This window comes from Oryx dammah, unplaced genomic scaffold (assembly GCF_014754425.2).
Source record: "Oryx dammah isolate SB20612 unplaced genomic scaffold, SCBI_Odam_1.1 HiC_scaffold_21, whole genome shotgun sequence".
Lineage (NCBI taxonomy): Eukaryota > Metazoa > Chordata > Mammalia > Artiodactyla > Bovidae > Oryx > Oryx dammah.
The window spans coordinates 16,769,969-16,786,840 of NW_024070205.1; the positions used below are offsets into that span (position 1 = coordinate 16,769,969).

At 42.5% G+C, this 16,872-nt stretch overlaps 1 protein-coding gene across 1 annotated transcript in view; it reads right to left on the reverse strand.

The window, feature by feature from the left end:
- LAMC1 (laminin subunit gamma 1) overlaps nt 1-16,872 on the reverse strand; it is a 122,150-nt gene that overhangs the window by 25,000 nt on the left and 80,278 nt on the right. The window contains exons 3-13 of the mRNA XM_040263838.1: nt 16,633-16,763; nt 13,785-13,951; nt 10,127-10,315; nt 9,195-9,312; nt 8,729-8,827; nt 8,507-8,643; nt 8,013-8,135; nt 7,732-7,921; nt 7,321-7,433; nt 4,567-4,791; nt 4,262-4,447 (exon numbers count right to left, since the gene is read on the reverse strand). Of these exons, the coding sequence (XP_040119772.1) occupies nt 4,262-4,447; nt 4,567-4,791; nt 7,321-7,433; nt 7,732-7,921; nt 8,013-8,135; nt 8,507-8,643; nt 8,729-8,827; nt 9,195-9,312; nt 10,127-10,315; nt 13,785-13,951; nt 16,633-16,763 (1,678 nt within the window). The remainder of the gene's footprint in view (nt 1-4,261; nt 4,448-4,566; nt 4,792-7,320; nt 7,434-7,731; nt 7,922-8,012; nt 8,136-8,506; nt 8,644-8,728; nt 8,828-9,194; nt 9,313-10,126; nt 10,316-13,784; nt 13,952-16,632; nt 16,764-16,872) is intronic.

The following is a 16,872-nucleotide window of genomic DNA, read 5'->3' on the forward strand; positions in this document are numbered from 1 at the left end:
CAGTGTAGTACTTGGGATAGTAATACAGGGGTCCATAACCTTGACCTCAGGGGGTGAGCAGTTACCAGAACCTAACAGTTTCTAACTTTATCAGAAAGAGCTGTTTGGAGAAGGTCACCTGCCAAGAGCCGAAAGATGCTTCAGACACGGGGCCTTGGAATACATACTCTGCCCTCATCCTCTTTTCCTCTGATCTCCTATGTGCTTCCCACCAAGCGGAGGGGGCTGTGTGACGCAGCACACACAGGTCTCAGCAGGGTGGAGCAGCGCAGAGAATGGATATGGAGGGGCCGATGGAAGGCTCCCTACCCACCATTCAGGTAGAAACAGCAAGCAGGTAGCTGGCCCTCAAGAGAGCAAGGTCAGGGATGAAGGCATGGATTTTCCAGCTGTAGGCAAGGAGGGGCTTTTGAAGCCTAAAGATGAGAGGTGCTCACCTAAGGAGAGCATACAGATAAAGTTGACATGAAAACCCCGGGCTGAGAAACAGAAGTGATCAAAGGGAGACCCAAAAGAAGAGAAGAAAGGGAGAAGAAAATCAAGGAGAGGGAAGAGTCACAAAAGGCAAGAGGAGAAATTGGAGCAAAGGGAGGAGCCAGCAATATCCAGTGTTGCTCAAACTCCAGGTCAGGTAAGGACAGAAAACTGCCCACTGGATCTGGCAAACAGGGACCACTGATGAGGCAACAGAAGGTCTAGCTGGGGGTGGGGCAGGACGTGAAGAAACAGGATGTTAAAAGGGGATGGGAAGCTAGGGCCCCTTTTGCCTCTGAGGTAAATACAACCGTTTCCAGACACAAGATCCTTCTCCAGCGTAGGATTAAGACAGTACTTCAGTTCTGCTTTTTCATCAGTTAATTTAGCTAGTTTAGATATGATCCATATTTTAAACGTCTTAGGGACTTCCCTCGTGGTCCAGTGGTTAAGAATCTGCCTCCCAATGCCGGGGACACAGGTCTGATCCCTGGTTAGGGAACTAAGTCCCTGTGCGGCAACCATTAAGCCCACGCACCGCAGCCAGGGAGAAACCCCCGCACACCGCAGCCAGGGAGAAACCCGCGCACTCCAACGCAAGCCACCCTGCGCCACAACTAAGGCCCGACGCAGCCAGAGAGACACATTCAAATGTCTTAAAACCTGCCTTGAATAAAACTCAATTGAAAAATCTGCTAGAAAAGTCAAAACAGAGCTACACGGTAGCCCTTCAAAGCTCTCGTTGCAAAATATCCTCCAAAGCTACAGCTAGCCTGCCCCTTTGTTTCAGAGTCTAGGATGTAGGTTCAAATCCAGGCTGTACTACCTACATGACTTGGGCAATTTATAGACTTCTCTTACTATCCTTCCCCTACCAGAAGAGGTGTCTTTTTTCTCCTTTAGGATTCTTGAGTGCATTTCTTTATCTGAACTAACCACACTGTATGAAAATGATCTCTGTACTTCCCTCCACTTTTAGACCCTGAAGAGTAGGGACCCTCCTTTATTCATCTTCATATCCCAAAGCCATGCACTCAAACAATTTTGTTGAAAAAACATTAGTATTATTAATTTACCTGAAAAGATCGTTTTAAGTACTAAATGCAGAAGTGAATCATGCACGAAGATCTCAGTGACCATCATCAGTTACTCACATTCTTCAACAGTCTTCTAAATGGGGAACATCTCACTTTGCATCTGCAACCTCCATTCATTTATTTAATAAACACTCGCATTCATTCAACAAACACATGTGCCAAACACTATTTTGGGTGTTAGGGATACAAAGGTGAATAAAACAGAGCAAAGTCCCTGCTTCAAGGATCTTAACTCTGGGGATGGAAGGGGGAGATAAGCAATATACAAATGAATACACATAAAAATATCAAGCAGCTAAAAAGTGCTAAAAAAGGAAACCAGAATGTAGGAAAACAAACAGTGATAATATATTCTTTTTTAACAGGTTTTGTGCTGGTTTCACGCAGACTTCTATATTCTAATTAACATCCTCAAGAATTGCTATAGATCATTTCCTTCAATCCAGGTGATACCTCAACAAAACAAATGCAGTTGGCCCTTGAACAATGCAAGGAGTCGGGGGTTGACTGACTGCTGCCCTGCACAGTCAGAAATCCACAAATAAATTCTGAAATTCCAGCCCCCACCTTATGCGGTTCCTCTGGATTCACAATTCCACATCCATGGATCCAGCCAACCATGGACTGTAGTACTGCAGTATTTACTACTGAAAAAAATCTGCATGTAAATGGACCCATGCAGTTCAAACCTGTGATTTGAACCTTGAATCCATACAGTTCAAGGGTCAGCTGTATATTTCACAAATATTCTGTGAGAAGCATTTAATTAGTGACTAATATAACATTTTCTAAAATCTCCTATATGATATTCCATCTTTCTATAAGCATCCCAAATAATTTTACTTCACCATCTGTACTATTTAGTATAGACATGAGAACGACTCCACAATGCTTAACTGTTCAGTTCATTGACCAGTGAAAAAACAATGAGTAGAGGGATCTCTTATCAAAATGCTCTGTTAAATGCTTCTGAGTGTAGACACGCTGAGATACTTACTATACTCTGTGACAGCAGAGTAAAGGGTCCTAAGAACCTGGGGCAGTGGCACAGAGAGAGTTCACTGAGGAAGACCATTCTGGGGAAGTGATGATTCAACTCAACCCACAGAACAGTTAGGAGCTGGCTAAGAAAAGAGAGCTGGAAAAGAGAGTTGGGTCAGCATTCTAGTTCATGAGCAATACTTCATGGCAGGCCAGAGTCGGGCGCATCTGAGGGAAGACAAGACCAGGGGGGCTTGGAGAAGAGGGTACCAGTGCAGAGGCAGGTGGTGGGGAACGAGGCTGGAGAAGTCTATTTGTAAGAGACTCTACTGGGCCACTGTTTTGTTTATTAAACAAAAAAAAGAAAAGTTAAAAATATGAAATTCTATACTAACTTCTACTCATTTCCTCAACTGCCTTAAGCAAATGACTGGCTCTCCCTGTGTGGCACTGCCTGGCGCTCGGTGTGGGGTCAGGGGGAGGAGTGGAAGGAAGGTGGAATGTTTTAATGCTTCCCAATAATTAAAGAGTGTTTTTGATGAGACAAGAGAGATGCAGATTATGAGCTCAGTGTTTCGGTTGTTCTGTTTATGTTCATGCTCTGTAGCAAAATTTTTTGAACAAAGAGCTTATAGTAGAGTCAAAGGCTGGCCGGCTGGCCAGAACCTTTTATTACACAGAGGCTCCAGTCAGTGGAAGCAGCGGCACTGTCACCAGTGAGCCTCAGGCTCCTCTGTCAACCAGCACAGCCAGCTCCTGGAGCAGCTAGCAAAGATCTACTTCAGTGTTCTTATCAAAAAGAAGGAAACTCAGAGAATGGGAACAGAGGTATATCCAAAGCTATAAAAATATTTTATTCCCAACTAAATGTGATGGGCTCTGATACATTTGAAACAACTATTTAGAGAAAAATAATTTTAAAAATGCCGCTTTACATCAAGAATCCCTGGGCGGCCTCACAAACTGAAAATCAAGTTTTGAATCACTTCTTATAAGAGAGAGTATCTTGTAGTAAATCATCATCGCTGGCACCCAAATGCCTAGGCTGAAACTCCAGCTTCTTCCATGACCAGCCATCCATCATTGGACAGGTCACTTCATTGTGCCTCAGTGTTCTTAGCTGTAACCTGAGGATGGACTTCCCCGCTGGTCCAGTGGTTAAAAACCTGCCTTGCAATGCCAAGGACGTGTATTCGATCCCTAGTCAGGGAAACTAGGACCCGACGCAACCAAATAAATATTGGTGGCTGAGTGGTAAAGAATCTGCCTGCCAACGCAGGAGACTCGAGTTGGAGCCTTGGGTCAGGAAGATCTCCTGGAGGAGGAAATGGCAACCCATTCCACTATTCTTGCCTGGAGAATCCCACAGACAGAGGAGCCTGGTGGGCTACAGTCCACGGATTCACAAGAGTTGGACATGACTTGGCGACTAAATAGCAACAAACAACCTGAGGATAATACAAGAAGCTATCTCAGAGGGTTGCAAGGATTAGAGGCAGTACATGTTAAAGTGCTTAGAAAAGCACCTGGCCATAAATATTATGTCAGCTACTATTAATATCAGATATGCATTTTATGAATCCATAATAAACCTGTTTCCAACAAAACTTTTGCTGCTAGGAAAACTAGTCATGGAACCAAACCAGAAAATCCTAAAAACTTCCAAAGCCCTTCTTTCCCAAGTGCTCCTGTGGGTAGAGCTGACTCACCGGTAGTTCCGGTAGGGCAGTTGGTGCACACCACCTCCTGGGTCTTAGGGACAACAGCACAGCTGGAGCCCCCAGGGCACGGACAGGGCTGGCAATCGAAGGAGGTGCCCGCAGTCGAATCGCCATAGTAGCCATCGCTGCACTTCTCACAGTGCGGCCCGGCCGTGTTGTCTCTGCAGTTACAAATGCCTATTTGGAGAGCAGGTGTGAGAAGATAGGCAAGCGTCGAAGCAAACAAGACTGGGCATTTCTGACCCGCCTGCTGGAGAGAATTTAGCTCTAGCAGTCCCCAGAGGTCATCCTCTCACCTGTCTCAGGGTCGCAGGTCTCGCTGTGCCCATTGCAGGTGCAGAGCACACAGGGACTGTAGGGGCCAAGGCTCGGGGTTTCTCTTCGGTAACCCGAGAGGCACAGCTCACAAAACTGCCCTCCGTATCCCATGGGACACGTGCAGGACTCCACCCAAGTTGCGGGGACCCCCGGCCCAGGACGAGCGCTTGCCAGGGTGACATCATCCAAATAGCCAGCACCTGTGTGTGGTGGGGGGAAAGAGGATCAGTGGACTGGCTTCCGTTTTCCAAAACTTCATGAAAAGTCATCAGTGCTAAAGGATAACCAGACTCAAGATTTCAGAGACAGCCAACCATTCGTTTAATTAATCTACTGGAGAAGATAACTAGAAAATAGCACTTAGAGCAATTATGTGGTACCTGGTGCTGCTGTTGCTGCTAAGTCGCTTCAGTCGTGTCCAACTCTGTGCGAACTCATAGACTTCAACCCACCAGGCTCCCCTGTCCCTGGGATTCTCCAGGCAAAAACACCGGAGTGGGTTGCAATTTCCTTCTCCAGTGCATGGAAGTGAAAAGTGAAAGTGAAGTCGCTCAGTCATTTTTGACTCTTAGCGACCCCATGGACTGCAGCCTACCAGGCTCCTCCATCCATGGGATTTTCCAGGCAAGAGTACTGGAGTGGGGTGCCACTGCCTTCTCCAGGTACCTGGTGCTAAGTATCTGGAATGGCAGTATATCAAACTTTTATTTTTTAAACACACACACACACAGTTATACACACATACACACACACAGAGATTTCAATTTTACAGTTCTCCCAATCAGATCCCCAGGAGAAGGAAATGGTAACCCACTCCAGTATTCTTGCCTAGGAAATCCCATGGACAGAGGAGCCTGGCGGGCTGCAGTCCATGGAGTCGCAAAGAGTGGGACATGACTGAAGTGACTTGGCACACACACCCAACCACCAATGTGAAAAATGAAAAGCATTGGGCAATGATCTGGGGCAACAAAAGACAGAAGGAAGAACGTGGGAATAGGAAGAGTTTAAGGCTACAGCCACGAAGCCATGTTTTTGTTCTTTTGCCACAAAAGCAGGCACTGATCATAGAGTTTAAGGGTTAGAAAGCAGGGAAAGCACTTGTCAATAAGGACCACACAACTGTATGTTTTGCCCTGCATAAAATAGCAAATATAATTAAACAAATTCAAATAATCAGGGCTACTTTGACAAACATAATTATTCCAAAGCCATTACGCCATTACACCATATATCATAACACTTTCTTGTTTTCAAAAGAAAATAAAAATAGAGAAAGCCTTATACTGGCTTAGCTCAAAGGTTTCTTGAGCCTAACAGTGAATATGACAGGCTCAAAAGGAACATCCTATGGAAGGGTCAAGTTTTTATTATACCAGCAAGTTTCCCTTTAATTTTCATTCCACTCCTATCTTTTACAGTCTTATCTTTTAAGTGTATCTCCCCATGTTATGAAATATCACTTGTTTATATAGAAACTGACAACCTGAGGCTAAAGGACATCTCTTATTTAGCTTTGAACTTAGTTTAACTTTTAATATATTTATGGGTTTTTTCAACATTAGATCATGAAAGACATCTCCACTGTTAAAGTGCTTCCAACTCCAAATATTGTTAAGTCTCCCCATCCTAAAAGTATTCTTCCTTCAATCTGTCCCTAGTCCCAAGTTATAATCTATCTCTTTTCCTCCCCTTAAAGCTGGACTTCTTAAAAGAATAATATTTTACTTCTTCATCTTCAAATGTACTTGTGATTTAATTTACTTAATTTACTTAATTAAATCACTGCGATCTAACTGGTTTCAACACTTCTCTTAAAATAAAAAGTCACCAATGATTCTTTAGTTGCCAAATAACAAAATCCAATTGTATTGTCTTTCTCAATCTGTTAACTGTTCCTCTTTCTTAAAATTCTTTTTTTCTCTTGAGTCTCAGATCATGGTCCTTAAATAACCATGTTTCCAAGATTGCTTCTTTTCTCTTCCTACATTTTTTGTCATATTTCCAAGTTTAAAAATTGCTGCCCATACGTTGACAACTCTGATTCTAAATTTCCAGTCCCAACTAAGTCCCATCCATATTTCTAACTACTTATAATACATTTTCATTTGGAATTTCATGCAGGCATCTCAAAAATCAACACAGCCAAGCTGCTGATGCCACTGCTGATGCCACACCAATGCCCTGATTCTTCTCCCCCAGCAAGCTCTACCTTTCTACAGAAACAGGTCCTTATTCTAAAAAACTTTAGGAAAACAATTTAAAGGCACACTTAAAAACAGCTTTGTTTATCTAAAATTATAACAAATGTTCATTCAGTAAATTTAGCTTTTTGTTTAGCTAAAAGGGCTTGATAATTGGTTTAGTTAAAAGGGTTTGATAATTACACAGGAAGAAGTAAAAAGAAATGGAGGTTATGGAATGTGAGCCAGTAGAATTATATTGGGATTCTTAGAAAAATCTAATTATATATATAATGTAACCTCAATAGGCTTACCCATTATAAGACAACACCATTTACTAATTTTTGGCTAATTTTCTCCAGGTCCTTAAGAGACGTTTCAAAATGCATTATTTTTACACAATTCATGTATGATGAGGAAATTCATTATACCACTTCTTTAGGATCAAGTTTATAATATTAGGACTTTTAGAGATAACCTTTTGATTATGGATCCTTTTTCCTAATCATCATCTTAAATGATTATCTTAATTATATCATAACTTACTTCTCTCACTGTATGTCCCACGAATCTTGATAGACGTCAAATTGTTCAGGAGTTTCTGAAATTCGAAAGGGGTAAGAGTAGGCCTCCAAGGGTAATCTGTCGCTTCATGGAGCCTAGAGAAAAAGGAAGGGGCACATTAACCTCTGTAAGGACAATTCTAGGTGCTGAGAAAGTATTTCTTAGTCATCCATGCCACCCACGATGCACTACTCTGCCAGTCTAACCACGTCAGAGATGACCATACCGCTGGAAAAGGTATAAGTAATCAAGGGGAAAGTTCCCTTTTACAAAGTCACATCGAGAACCCCAAAGTTTTTCTTTAATACATACCTTGAGGCCTGAGGCGCTTAGATAAAGAAACCACTTTTGTAATTCTCGTCAAGTCAGATTTTATAAACCAAACTGTCTTACCTGAAGACGTATTTCACAGTGGTCTCACTGGGATAGGAATTGCCCTGAGCGATCAAGGGCACAGACACTCTTAGGCCAGCTCCTTCAAGCACCAGGTCTTCTGCCGAGAGGCGAGTGTCTCGCCTGTCCACGCGGAAGGAGAAGGAGAAATTCTGACCATAACTCAACACCTGCTTGCCCAAGAACTTCGCTGGAAGGCAGACACAATGGTGAGCAAGAACGTGAGGTCAGGAATAAACACAATCACATACCACACCACACGGCTTCCTAGCCTTACTTACCAGGGGCGATGAAGTACCTAGGAAAGTAGCTATCTGAGATGACGGCAATATCCTGCCTCTCAGAGGACCACTCAAATGATGCTTCAGAGCCATCCCTTTGTTCTGCACGCCACTCATCCTCATCTACAAGCAGAGGATGAAAACACAAGTGCCATTACCTTGCAAACATCCTGAATTCAGTTCCTCGATATTCCACAAAACATACAGAAAGTCATCAATGAAAGTTTTTGAGTAAATGGAGGCTGTAACAGTACCTGTATATGCTATACCTCTGAAGCTGTATTTTTCTTTATTTTATATAACATTTATACTCCCAGGTAAATTTTAAAACCATCTGTATATGTTTTCATTTAATTAAAAGCCAAACAAAAAGCACATACATTAAAAGAAAAAGTGTTGATAGTCTCAAAAAATCTTCAAAGAGTTACTGACTTTTTTAATACTGTAAGCCCAGGCTCAAAATTCTAGAGGACAGAAGGAAAGGTCTACTTTACCAGTCTCAAAGGTAGAGGTTATAGAATAAACGCTGTAGCCAACGGCATTTGTGCACACAGAGGAATGCCCAAAGCAGAAGCAGGGGGTGCACCCTCTAGGGTTAGATGATTCCAGATTAAAAAATCCAGGTTTGCATCTGAAAGATTAAGATACAACCAGGTATTTTTTTGTATCTGAAATATGAGAGAAGATACAACGCAGCCAGAGAAAGAATGAGCTACCTCTCACAATTGAAGCCTTCGACATTGTCTTTGCAAACACATCTTCCTGTTTCAACATTACATTCATCTATGCTGCCAGAAGGGTTGCAAGAGCATGGCCTGTTGGATGGAAACCGGAGTGAAATGATGAAATAAGAGGATAAAGAAATTTCGCTCCAAGACATTCTTTTGTTTTACATGTTAATAGATTAAAAAAAAAAAAAGAAATACATAAAAAAGCAAAGTGAATCCTAAAGTCATCTTTGTATTTGGATTTTATTTCAGTCAAGGACACTCATCACATTTAGACATTAAAAACTGCTTCATCTCTGTACAAAACAATCCTGGATCATCATTACAGCTGGAAGCCTTAAATCTTGGTGATAATTATTACAGGGGGGAAATGTTTATATGGCTGCAGATAAGCTACAAGATCTATTACTAAGAATCAGCTACAATTAGATTCCGCCCCCTTAGAAAATCTTACCTGCACCCAGCCTCAGTGAGAGAATGGTACCCAGGCTGGCAACGGTCACACTTGTCCCCCATCACTCCTGGCTTACAGCTACATCTGCCATAGCTATCACACTGCGTACTGAGGGAACCTGAAATATAAAGCACTCAATGTCAACTGCCAGATAGGAAAGTAAAACTAATGTCTCAAAGAAAGAAAACTGGTAACTAAAAACAATGCTTAAAATTCAGTATGTAGATTGGTGTTCAGGGTCTAGATGGTAACTAAGAGAATAAAGATCAAATTTTAAAACAGAACTCCCTCAAAACCATATCCCTTTAAACTATGACATTTAAACTTTCCAGACATACACCCTAAGATGAATCTACTCATAATTATTGAAAAATACTAACAAGTAACTCTGTACCCATGATAAACTGCATGCAAAATCAGTCACTGTGGACAAGCACAGGCTCCTTAGGGCCTGTGTCTAGAATTTAATTATACATAGGCAGGAACAGCAAATAAAGTTCAAACTCCTGGAAAAGTAGAACAGGCTAAGAGCTCTCAGCTCCTCTGAACACACAGCAACATGCTGCAGGAGTTTAGCCCTCCAAAGAGGTTAGACTAAACAAAATCATTAAGGAAGAACTCACGGAGCAGCTAACCAACCTTTTACAGTCAAAGTTCAAATGGTCTCAATGATCTTATTGCTAATTATTTATAAAACCATTACTCAGGCCAACCCCAGTTTTATACACACCAGAAAATCACCTAAACGCTCCATCTGGTTAAAGAGAGTTCAGGCCGATGCCAAATCATTTACACATTATAACAATATTCACTCTTCTACATTTAACCTGTGAGAATCCTAAGGAAACAAAGTTTTATTTCCTGGGGATACAGGAAATGCTTATTTTGTCTCCCAACCCATCTGGCTGAAGCAGACCCTGGCTGTCACTTACCAACAGGACTACAGTGGCAGGGAGAGCAGGCTTCCCTGTTCCCAAGGCGGAAGAAATTCTCCCGGCACCTCTCACACTTGGCGCCGTCTGTGTTGTCCTGGCAGTTGGTACAGTGGCCACCATGGCCCGTGGAACGGTATAGTTCAGGGTCAAAGAAGCATTCCTGAGATCGGCCATTGCAGTCACAGGCTGTTGGCCAAAACGTTAAGTCAGATCCACGTTTCTTTACAAACAGCATTTTAGAAGACTCAAACCAAACTGTAACTCCCCATATCTCTGTGACAGGTGGTGGTGGTGGTGGTGGTTTAGATGCTAAGTTGTGTCCAACTCTTGCAACCCCATGGACTGTAGTTCCTCTGTCCATGGGGTTTCCCCGGCAAGAATACTGGAGTGGGTTGCTATTTCCTCCTCTAGGGGATCTTCCCAACCCAGGGATTGAATCCGTGTCTCCTGTATTGCAGGCAGATCCTTTACCTCTGAGCCATGAAAGGTGGTAGGTAGTAGAATGACTACCAGATACATTTCTCATTTAAAAAAACGAAAAAAGTATGTCTGTCAATAAAGTGTTTATAGTCAGGTTATCAGCTTACAAGGAAATGTTCATCCTTATCAAAAATGGTACCATCATAGCTTAGTTGGTAAAGAATCTGCCTGCAATGCAGGAGAACCTGGCTCAATTCCTGGGTTGGGAAGATCCCCTGGAGAAGGGAAAGGTACCCACTCCAGTATTCTGGCCTGTATAGTCCAGAGGGTCGCAGAGAGTCAGACACAACAGAGTAACTTTCACTTTAAAATATAACTAATTCCTGTACTTGGGAATCTCCAGATAGTAGTATCAGTTCAGTCACTCAGTTGTGTCCGACTCTTTGTGACCCCATGAACTGCAGCACGCCAGGCCTCCCTTTCCATCACCAACTCCCGGAGTTCACTCAAACTCACGTCCATCGAGCCAGTGATGCCATCCAGCCATCTCATCCTTTGTCGTCCCCTTCTCCTCCTGCCCCCAATCCCTCCCTCCCAGCGTCAGAATCTTTTCCAATGAGTCAACTCTTCGCATGAGGTGGCCAAAGTACTGGAGTTTCAGCTTTAGCATCAAGTAAAAGCCAAGTCAAATTACAATTTTTCAGAGTCTTTATCCTTCATTTTAATACCAAGTCCAAGCACAAGGGATCAGTTCATACTCCAGTTTCAGTTGACCATTTTAGGGCTCAGACAATTCAAATACATTAGCCACTAATGTATTTGAATGCCACTAATGTATTTCAAAATGCCAGATTACTTGCATACTGAGACTGGGGTGATCTGAGCCATATTGGGTACAATACATACTTCTGTAAAAGGAAGCAGGAAATCTAGATGCACTAGAAAGTAAATCCACTAGAAGGGAAATCTAGACCCACTAGATGCTTCTATCTACTGGGAAGCCGCGGTACCCAATGGGTCATCTGTTAAGCAGCTACAGTCCCTACAGGGCATAACCATATTTTGAGAACAAGTATCTACAGTCACTGAAAATCTTTACTATACTTACATTCACATGATTTTTTTTTCAAATTATTGATTCTGCCCCAAGTACAGATAGTATTCTATTAAATAAAAATAAAATTTTATTTGATTTCAGATACAGCAGGAAATTGTTTAAAAAAATTTTTTAACATATCTATTTTTTTCTCCTCCCTGCCTTTCCATTAGTTCTTTTATAGCGTTATACTTGAAAAATTTTTAGGAACTTGAATCAATAGCATCAAGAATTAGAGAGTTAAGTAATTTTAAAAGCTCCCATTCCCCTCTTCATTAGCTATTTTCTCTTCTCTCAAGCCTCCCTAGATTATCTCACAATCAGCCCAGCTTATAGCACCTAAATGGTCTGGTGCCTGGAGTCTATGAGGCAGAACAACCCCATGTCTACACTGTCCTAAGCCACCACTAAAGACGACGCTGTGGCTCCCTCATCACCAGCTGAGAAGAGAAGACAGCTGTCATCTTCTCTTCCCTACCCCCAGCAGCTGACAACACTGTAGTCCGGTCCCCACTCCAGGAGCTTCTCTCTCGGAGGGGTCATGGTGCTGAAGGGACCTCCAAAGGAAGCAAACCGACTTGGCTCCTCATCGAAGCCTTGTTAGCTGTATTCAGTTCATCTGCCAGTGAGAAGCCGGCAATCATATTACACTCGTTTTTCTCATAATGTTCCCTGATAAGACTCTAAATATGACATCATTAAGCAGAAGACACATGTGTATATTTACTTAGATGTCACATCTTAGGGGAAGTCACTTTTTATCAGCCTTTATCACGTAGCTTCTAACACTGGATGTTACAGTTCAGTAAAAGATGTAGAGACGTTCAAGGGCTTAGGAATACGAGAGGAGGCTATCAAACTTACCTAAAAATCAGGGATTTGCTGAGAAAAGAAAAGATGAAAATGTGCTGTGTGCAGCTAATGGAAACAGTCCTAAGTCAAAATATTGGTCCCTTTTCAAGGTTTCTGCCAATAATTCCTGCAAGTTCAGAGTGTCTTCCTTCCCAGTCCCTTTATTTCCAAGAAGGTATGATAAGGAATATTTATAAGGACAGAAGAAAGTTATAGCTGCTTTATTTACTTATTTATTTTTATAGCTGCTTAGAAGTGTCTTATTTTTTAAGTCCTTGGCAAATCAAGATTACACGGTTTCATGATTTTTCTCCTAAGATTCCTTTCTCTATCTCTTCAGAATAAACCAAGACATTTATGAAGGAATAAACAATGTATGATCTTTTTTCATTTTCTCTCTTAAGAGTACTAGGATCTACTCTTCCTCTCAAAGCCTCTCACCTCTGCACAAGGGAAGTACGAAAATTCTCTGTATTTTGCTCTCTAGAGAGATAAAGAAAAAATAACTCTGATAAACAATCTTTTGATGGTAGTCTTAGTCTACTACCCATCACACCTGACTAATGCGGACCAACAAGCTTGGTTGTCTGAAGAAATAAGAACTGGAAGGAAGACGAATACTTTAAAGAGCAACAAAGAAAAGACTAGAAAAGCCATGTTTTAGTGTAGGCTACACATCCAACCAGTCCATCCTAACGGAGACCAGTCCTGGGTGTTCACTGGAAGGACTGATGCTAAAGCTGAAACTCCAGTACTTTGGCCACCTCATGCGAAGAGTTGACTCATTGGAAAAGACTGTGATGCTGGGAGGGATTAGGGGCAGGAGGAGAAGGGGACGACAGAGGATGAGATGGCTGGATGGCATCACCGACTCGATGGACAGGGAGGCCTGGTGTGCTGTAGTTCATGGGGTCGCAAAGAGTCGGGCACGACTGAGCAACTGAACTGAACTGAACACTGGCCCAGTATTTAGAACTAAGGAAAAGGCCAGACCTTGAACATGCTGCTCCCATTCTGTTAAGTATAGTCCTCAAGGAAATAGAAAATCTGCGAGTTTATGTTTATGGGCAATTCCACACATCTACGATTCTCCTCTGACGTGCATGCCGGTTATACATATATATATATATATGTGTATTTATATATATATATCTACGTGCTCAAATTATGGAAGAAGCACTGCCTTGCAGGCTCTTCCTCTCAAGGAAGAATCAAAGGGAGTCACCCACGCCCCCCGCCCCCAGAACTCCTCGAGACAGCTCAGCAGACGGAAGCCGGGGCACTCACGCTGGCACTCGCTGGCACTCTCGGCGGTTGCCCTCCTCCATGGCCGGTCGTTGAAGAAAGGAAGGCACTTTTCACAGTCCACGCCGTAAGTATTATGCTTGCAGTTACACACCAGCTTGTCAAACTCGTTCTTCACACACTCGCTTGCATGTCCGTTACACTTACACCTGGGGAGAGAAGAGACACTCAAAAGAAGAAAGAGCTAGAAAGAGCTGACTGGACACAGAGAAAAGATGTTCATGGAGAATGAACAGCAACCTCCGAATGTTTCTGAGTTTACCAAGCACAACTGTAAACTGAGGAGCTGAGCAAGATTAAGTAATGGCTGTGTTTTTAGTTATGAAGAAAAAATCTGACCAAAAAAGGTAGCTTTATTTAACTGGGGCTAGAAAATTAACTGGGCATAAAAAGAAAGTCCTCGACAATTTCTGAGGACATCTGTAGGACCCTTTCCTGAAGTGAAATGTGTGTGTTTCAAGAAGAAGCCAAGTGTAGTGGTTAAGAAGAACACGGGTGTATACATATGGCAGATTCACTTTGCATGCAGTGAAACTAACCTAACATCGTGAAGCAATTATACTGCAATTGAAAAAAAAAAAAAAAAGAACATGGACTCTGAGGCCAGGCTGCCTGTGACTTACAGATGTAACTTAACCAGTGCCTTACCTATAAGAGAAGAATGAGAATAATGTCTATTTCATAGAGTTACTGAGATCAAGAGGTTGCTCTTTTTATGTGCCCAGGATTATATGGGCATATAACAAGTCAATAAATGTCAGCAGTTATCTGCCATCACGATTTTAAAGCATTCTGATCTGAAGACAGCAAGAGCCAGACACGACACCACCATATGGATCTCTGGTAGACACTCCCTCGGGTTGTTTGGGTTAAGAATCCTTGACGGATCCCTAAGACGAAGGCCCTAGAACAATAAGGACTCGTGGAAATCCCCATGAGTATCTGCTGCCCTGCCGTGCCCCTCGCTCGCTCTTTAAAGACAGCAGTCAGTTCAAGCACCACTTAATAATACACTCAAACACTTCTGAAATATCTACAGCACACTAGGAGGAATCCCAAATTATATCCCCAGCTTGCCTCTTTCTTCCAAGCTTCTGTCCTTGACTGCTACACAAATGTAATGTCCCCCATGACTTAAAGCTTTACATTTTATACGTGAACTCACCATCTTGCCAAATGAGCTCTTCTCCATTTATATTGTTGTAAATTGGTATTACCATTCTCCTGATCACTAAACCTTCAAATCTTCTCTGACTAAAATCAATGTTCCTTTCCACCCTGCTGTCACCACCCCAGTGTCAGGCATTTGTCACCTAACACCTAGATGATCATAACAGGGATATAAAATTCTCTCAATCATATTCTACTTTCACTCTGCCTGCAGCTCATCTTCTGATATCAGAGCCCTACTCCAAAAGAGTATATGATTTCTCACTGGTTAGAGCTTCCATCAGCTTCCCCTGAGCATCAATCCCATACCAGGAACATAGCATACAAAAATCATGTTTCTGCTCTGGAGACGTCATAGGCTAATACAAGCAGAAGTCAGTCCAAGGTTCTTGGCCCACTGTCTGAGGTCTCTGGCTATCAAACTCTCTCTGGTTTACAACTCTACAAATTCATGTAAGATGTTCCTTCCATCAAGGAGATTTAGATTCTTTAAACTCTAAACTTTTGCTCACGACATGTCCATCCTCCTGCACCCAACCCAGACATCCTCTCTCCTTATCTAAACCCTACCTATTCTTTGAGGCCCAGCTTAGGTTCGATTTGCTTCTCCAGCCTGACTGTCCTGTAAGCATTCTCTGACATATGATATCTCTTTATCTAAAGCATGTGACTATACTAGTATTTAACTTTTCACGTGTTCACATAGCATCTGCCTCATTCATCTGCAGGATCCTAGAAGGTCAGGTCCTTCTCAGAAGGTGAGTGTCAGTCCCACACTTTCCAGTAGCTTTACAGTGCCTGTCATAGGGCTTTGCACTTAAATGCTCAATAAGAATTCACTAATGTATTGACTGACTGGTCCCATCACTTCATGGGAAATAGATGGGGAAACAGTGGAAACAGTGTCAGACTTTATTTTGGGGGGCTCCAAAATCACTGCAGATGGTGAATGCAGCCATGAAATTAAAAGACACTTACTCCTTGGAAAGAAAGTTATGTCCAACCTAGACAGCATATTGAAAAGCAGAGACATCACTTTGCCAACAAAGGTCTGTCTAGTCAAGGCTATGGTTTTTCCAGTGGTCATGTATGGATGTGAGAGTTGGATTGTGAAGAAGGCTGAGCACCGAAGAATTGATGCTTTTGAGTTGTGGTGCTGGAGAAGACTCTTGAGAGTCCCTTGGACTGCAAGGAGATCCAGCCAGTCCATCCTAAAGGAGATCAGTCCTGGGTGTTCATTGGAAGGACTGATGCTGAAGCTGAAGCTCCAGTACTTTGGCCACCCGACGCGAAGAGTTGACTCACTGGAAAAGACTCTGATGCTGGGAGGGATTTGGGGCAGGAGGAGAAGAGGACAACAGAGGATGAGATGGCTGGATGGCATCACTGACTCGATCCACATGAGTTTGGGTGAACTCCGGGAGTTGGTGATGGACAGGGAGGCCTGGTGTGCTGCGATTCATGGGGTCGCAAAGAGTTGGAAAGGACTGAGCGACTTAACTGAATGTGTTGATTGGACAAGGTTTTAGAAAACCTAGTTACTTTGTTTCCAGGATAATGAGGTCTAACAACATTACTAATGCTGTTGTAAATAAGTGGCTACATTCACTCCTACACCAGAGCTTTTATGGCTTTCCAGGTTATTTAATGGCTTACTTACCTACCACCCACAGCAAAATCAGAGATTGCATAATAATAGGATTTGAGAACTTTGGGGTCGTTGAACACTTCATCTCCAAAAGTGTTCAGGCGATTGAGAGTTACTCTGATGTCAGTGGCAGTTACCCATTCCTGTCAGAAAATAAAAACATAGAAAAGATAAAGGCACTGAATATAAGACGTGTATGTGGCAAAATCTTCTGAACACTTAATGTGTCATTTAACTTATGTCTTCTTCTGG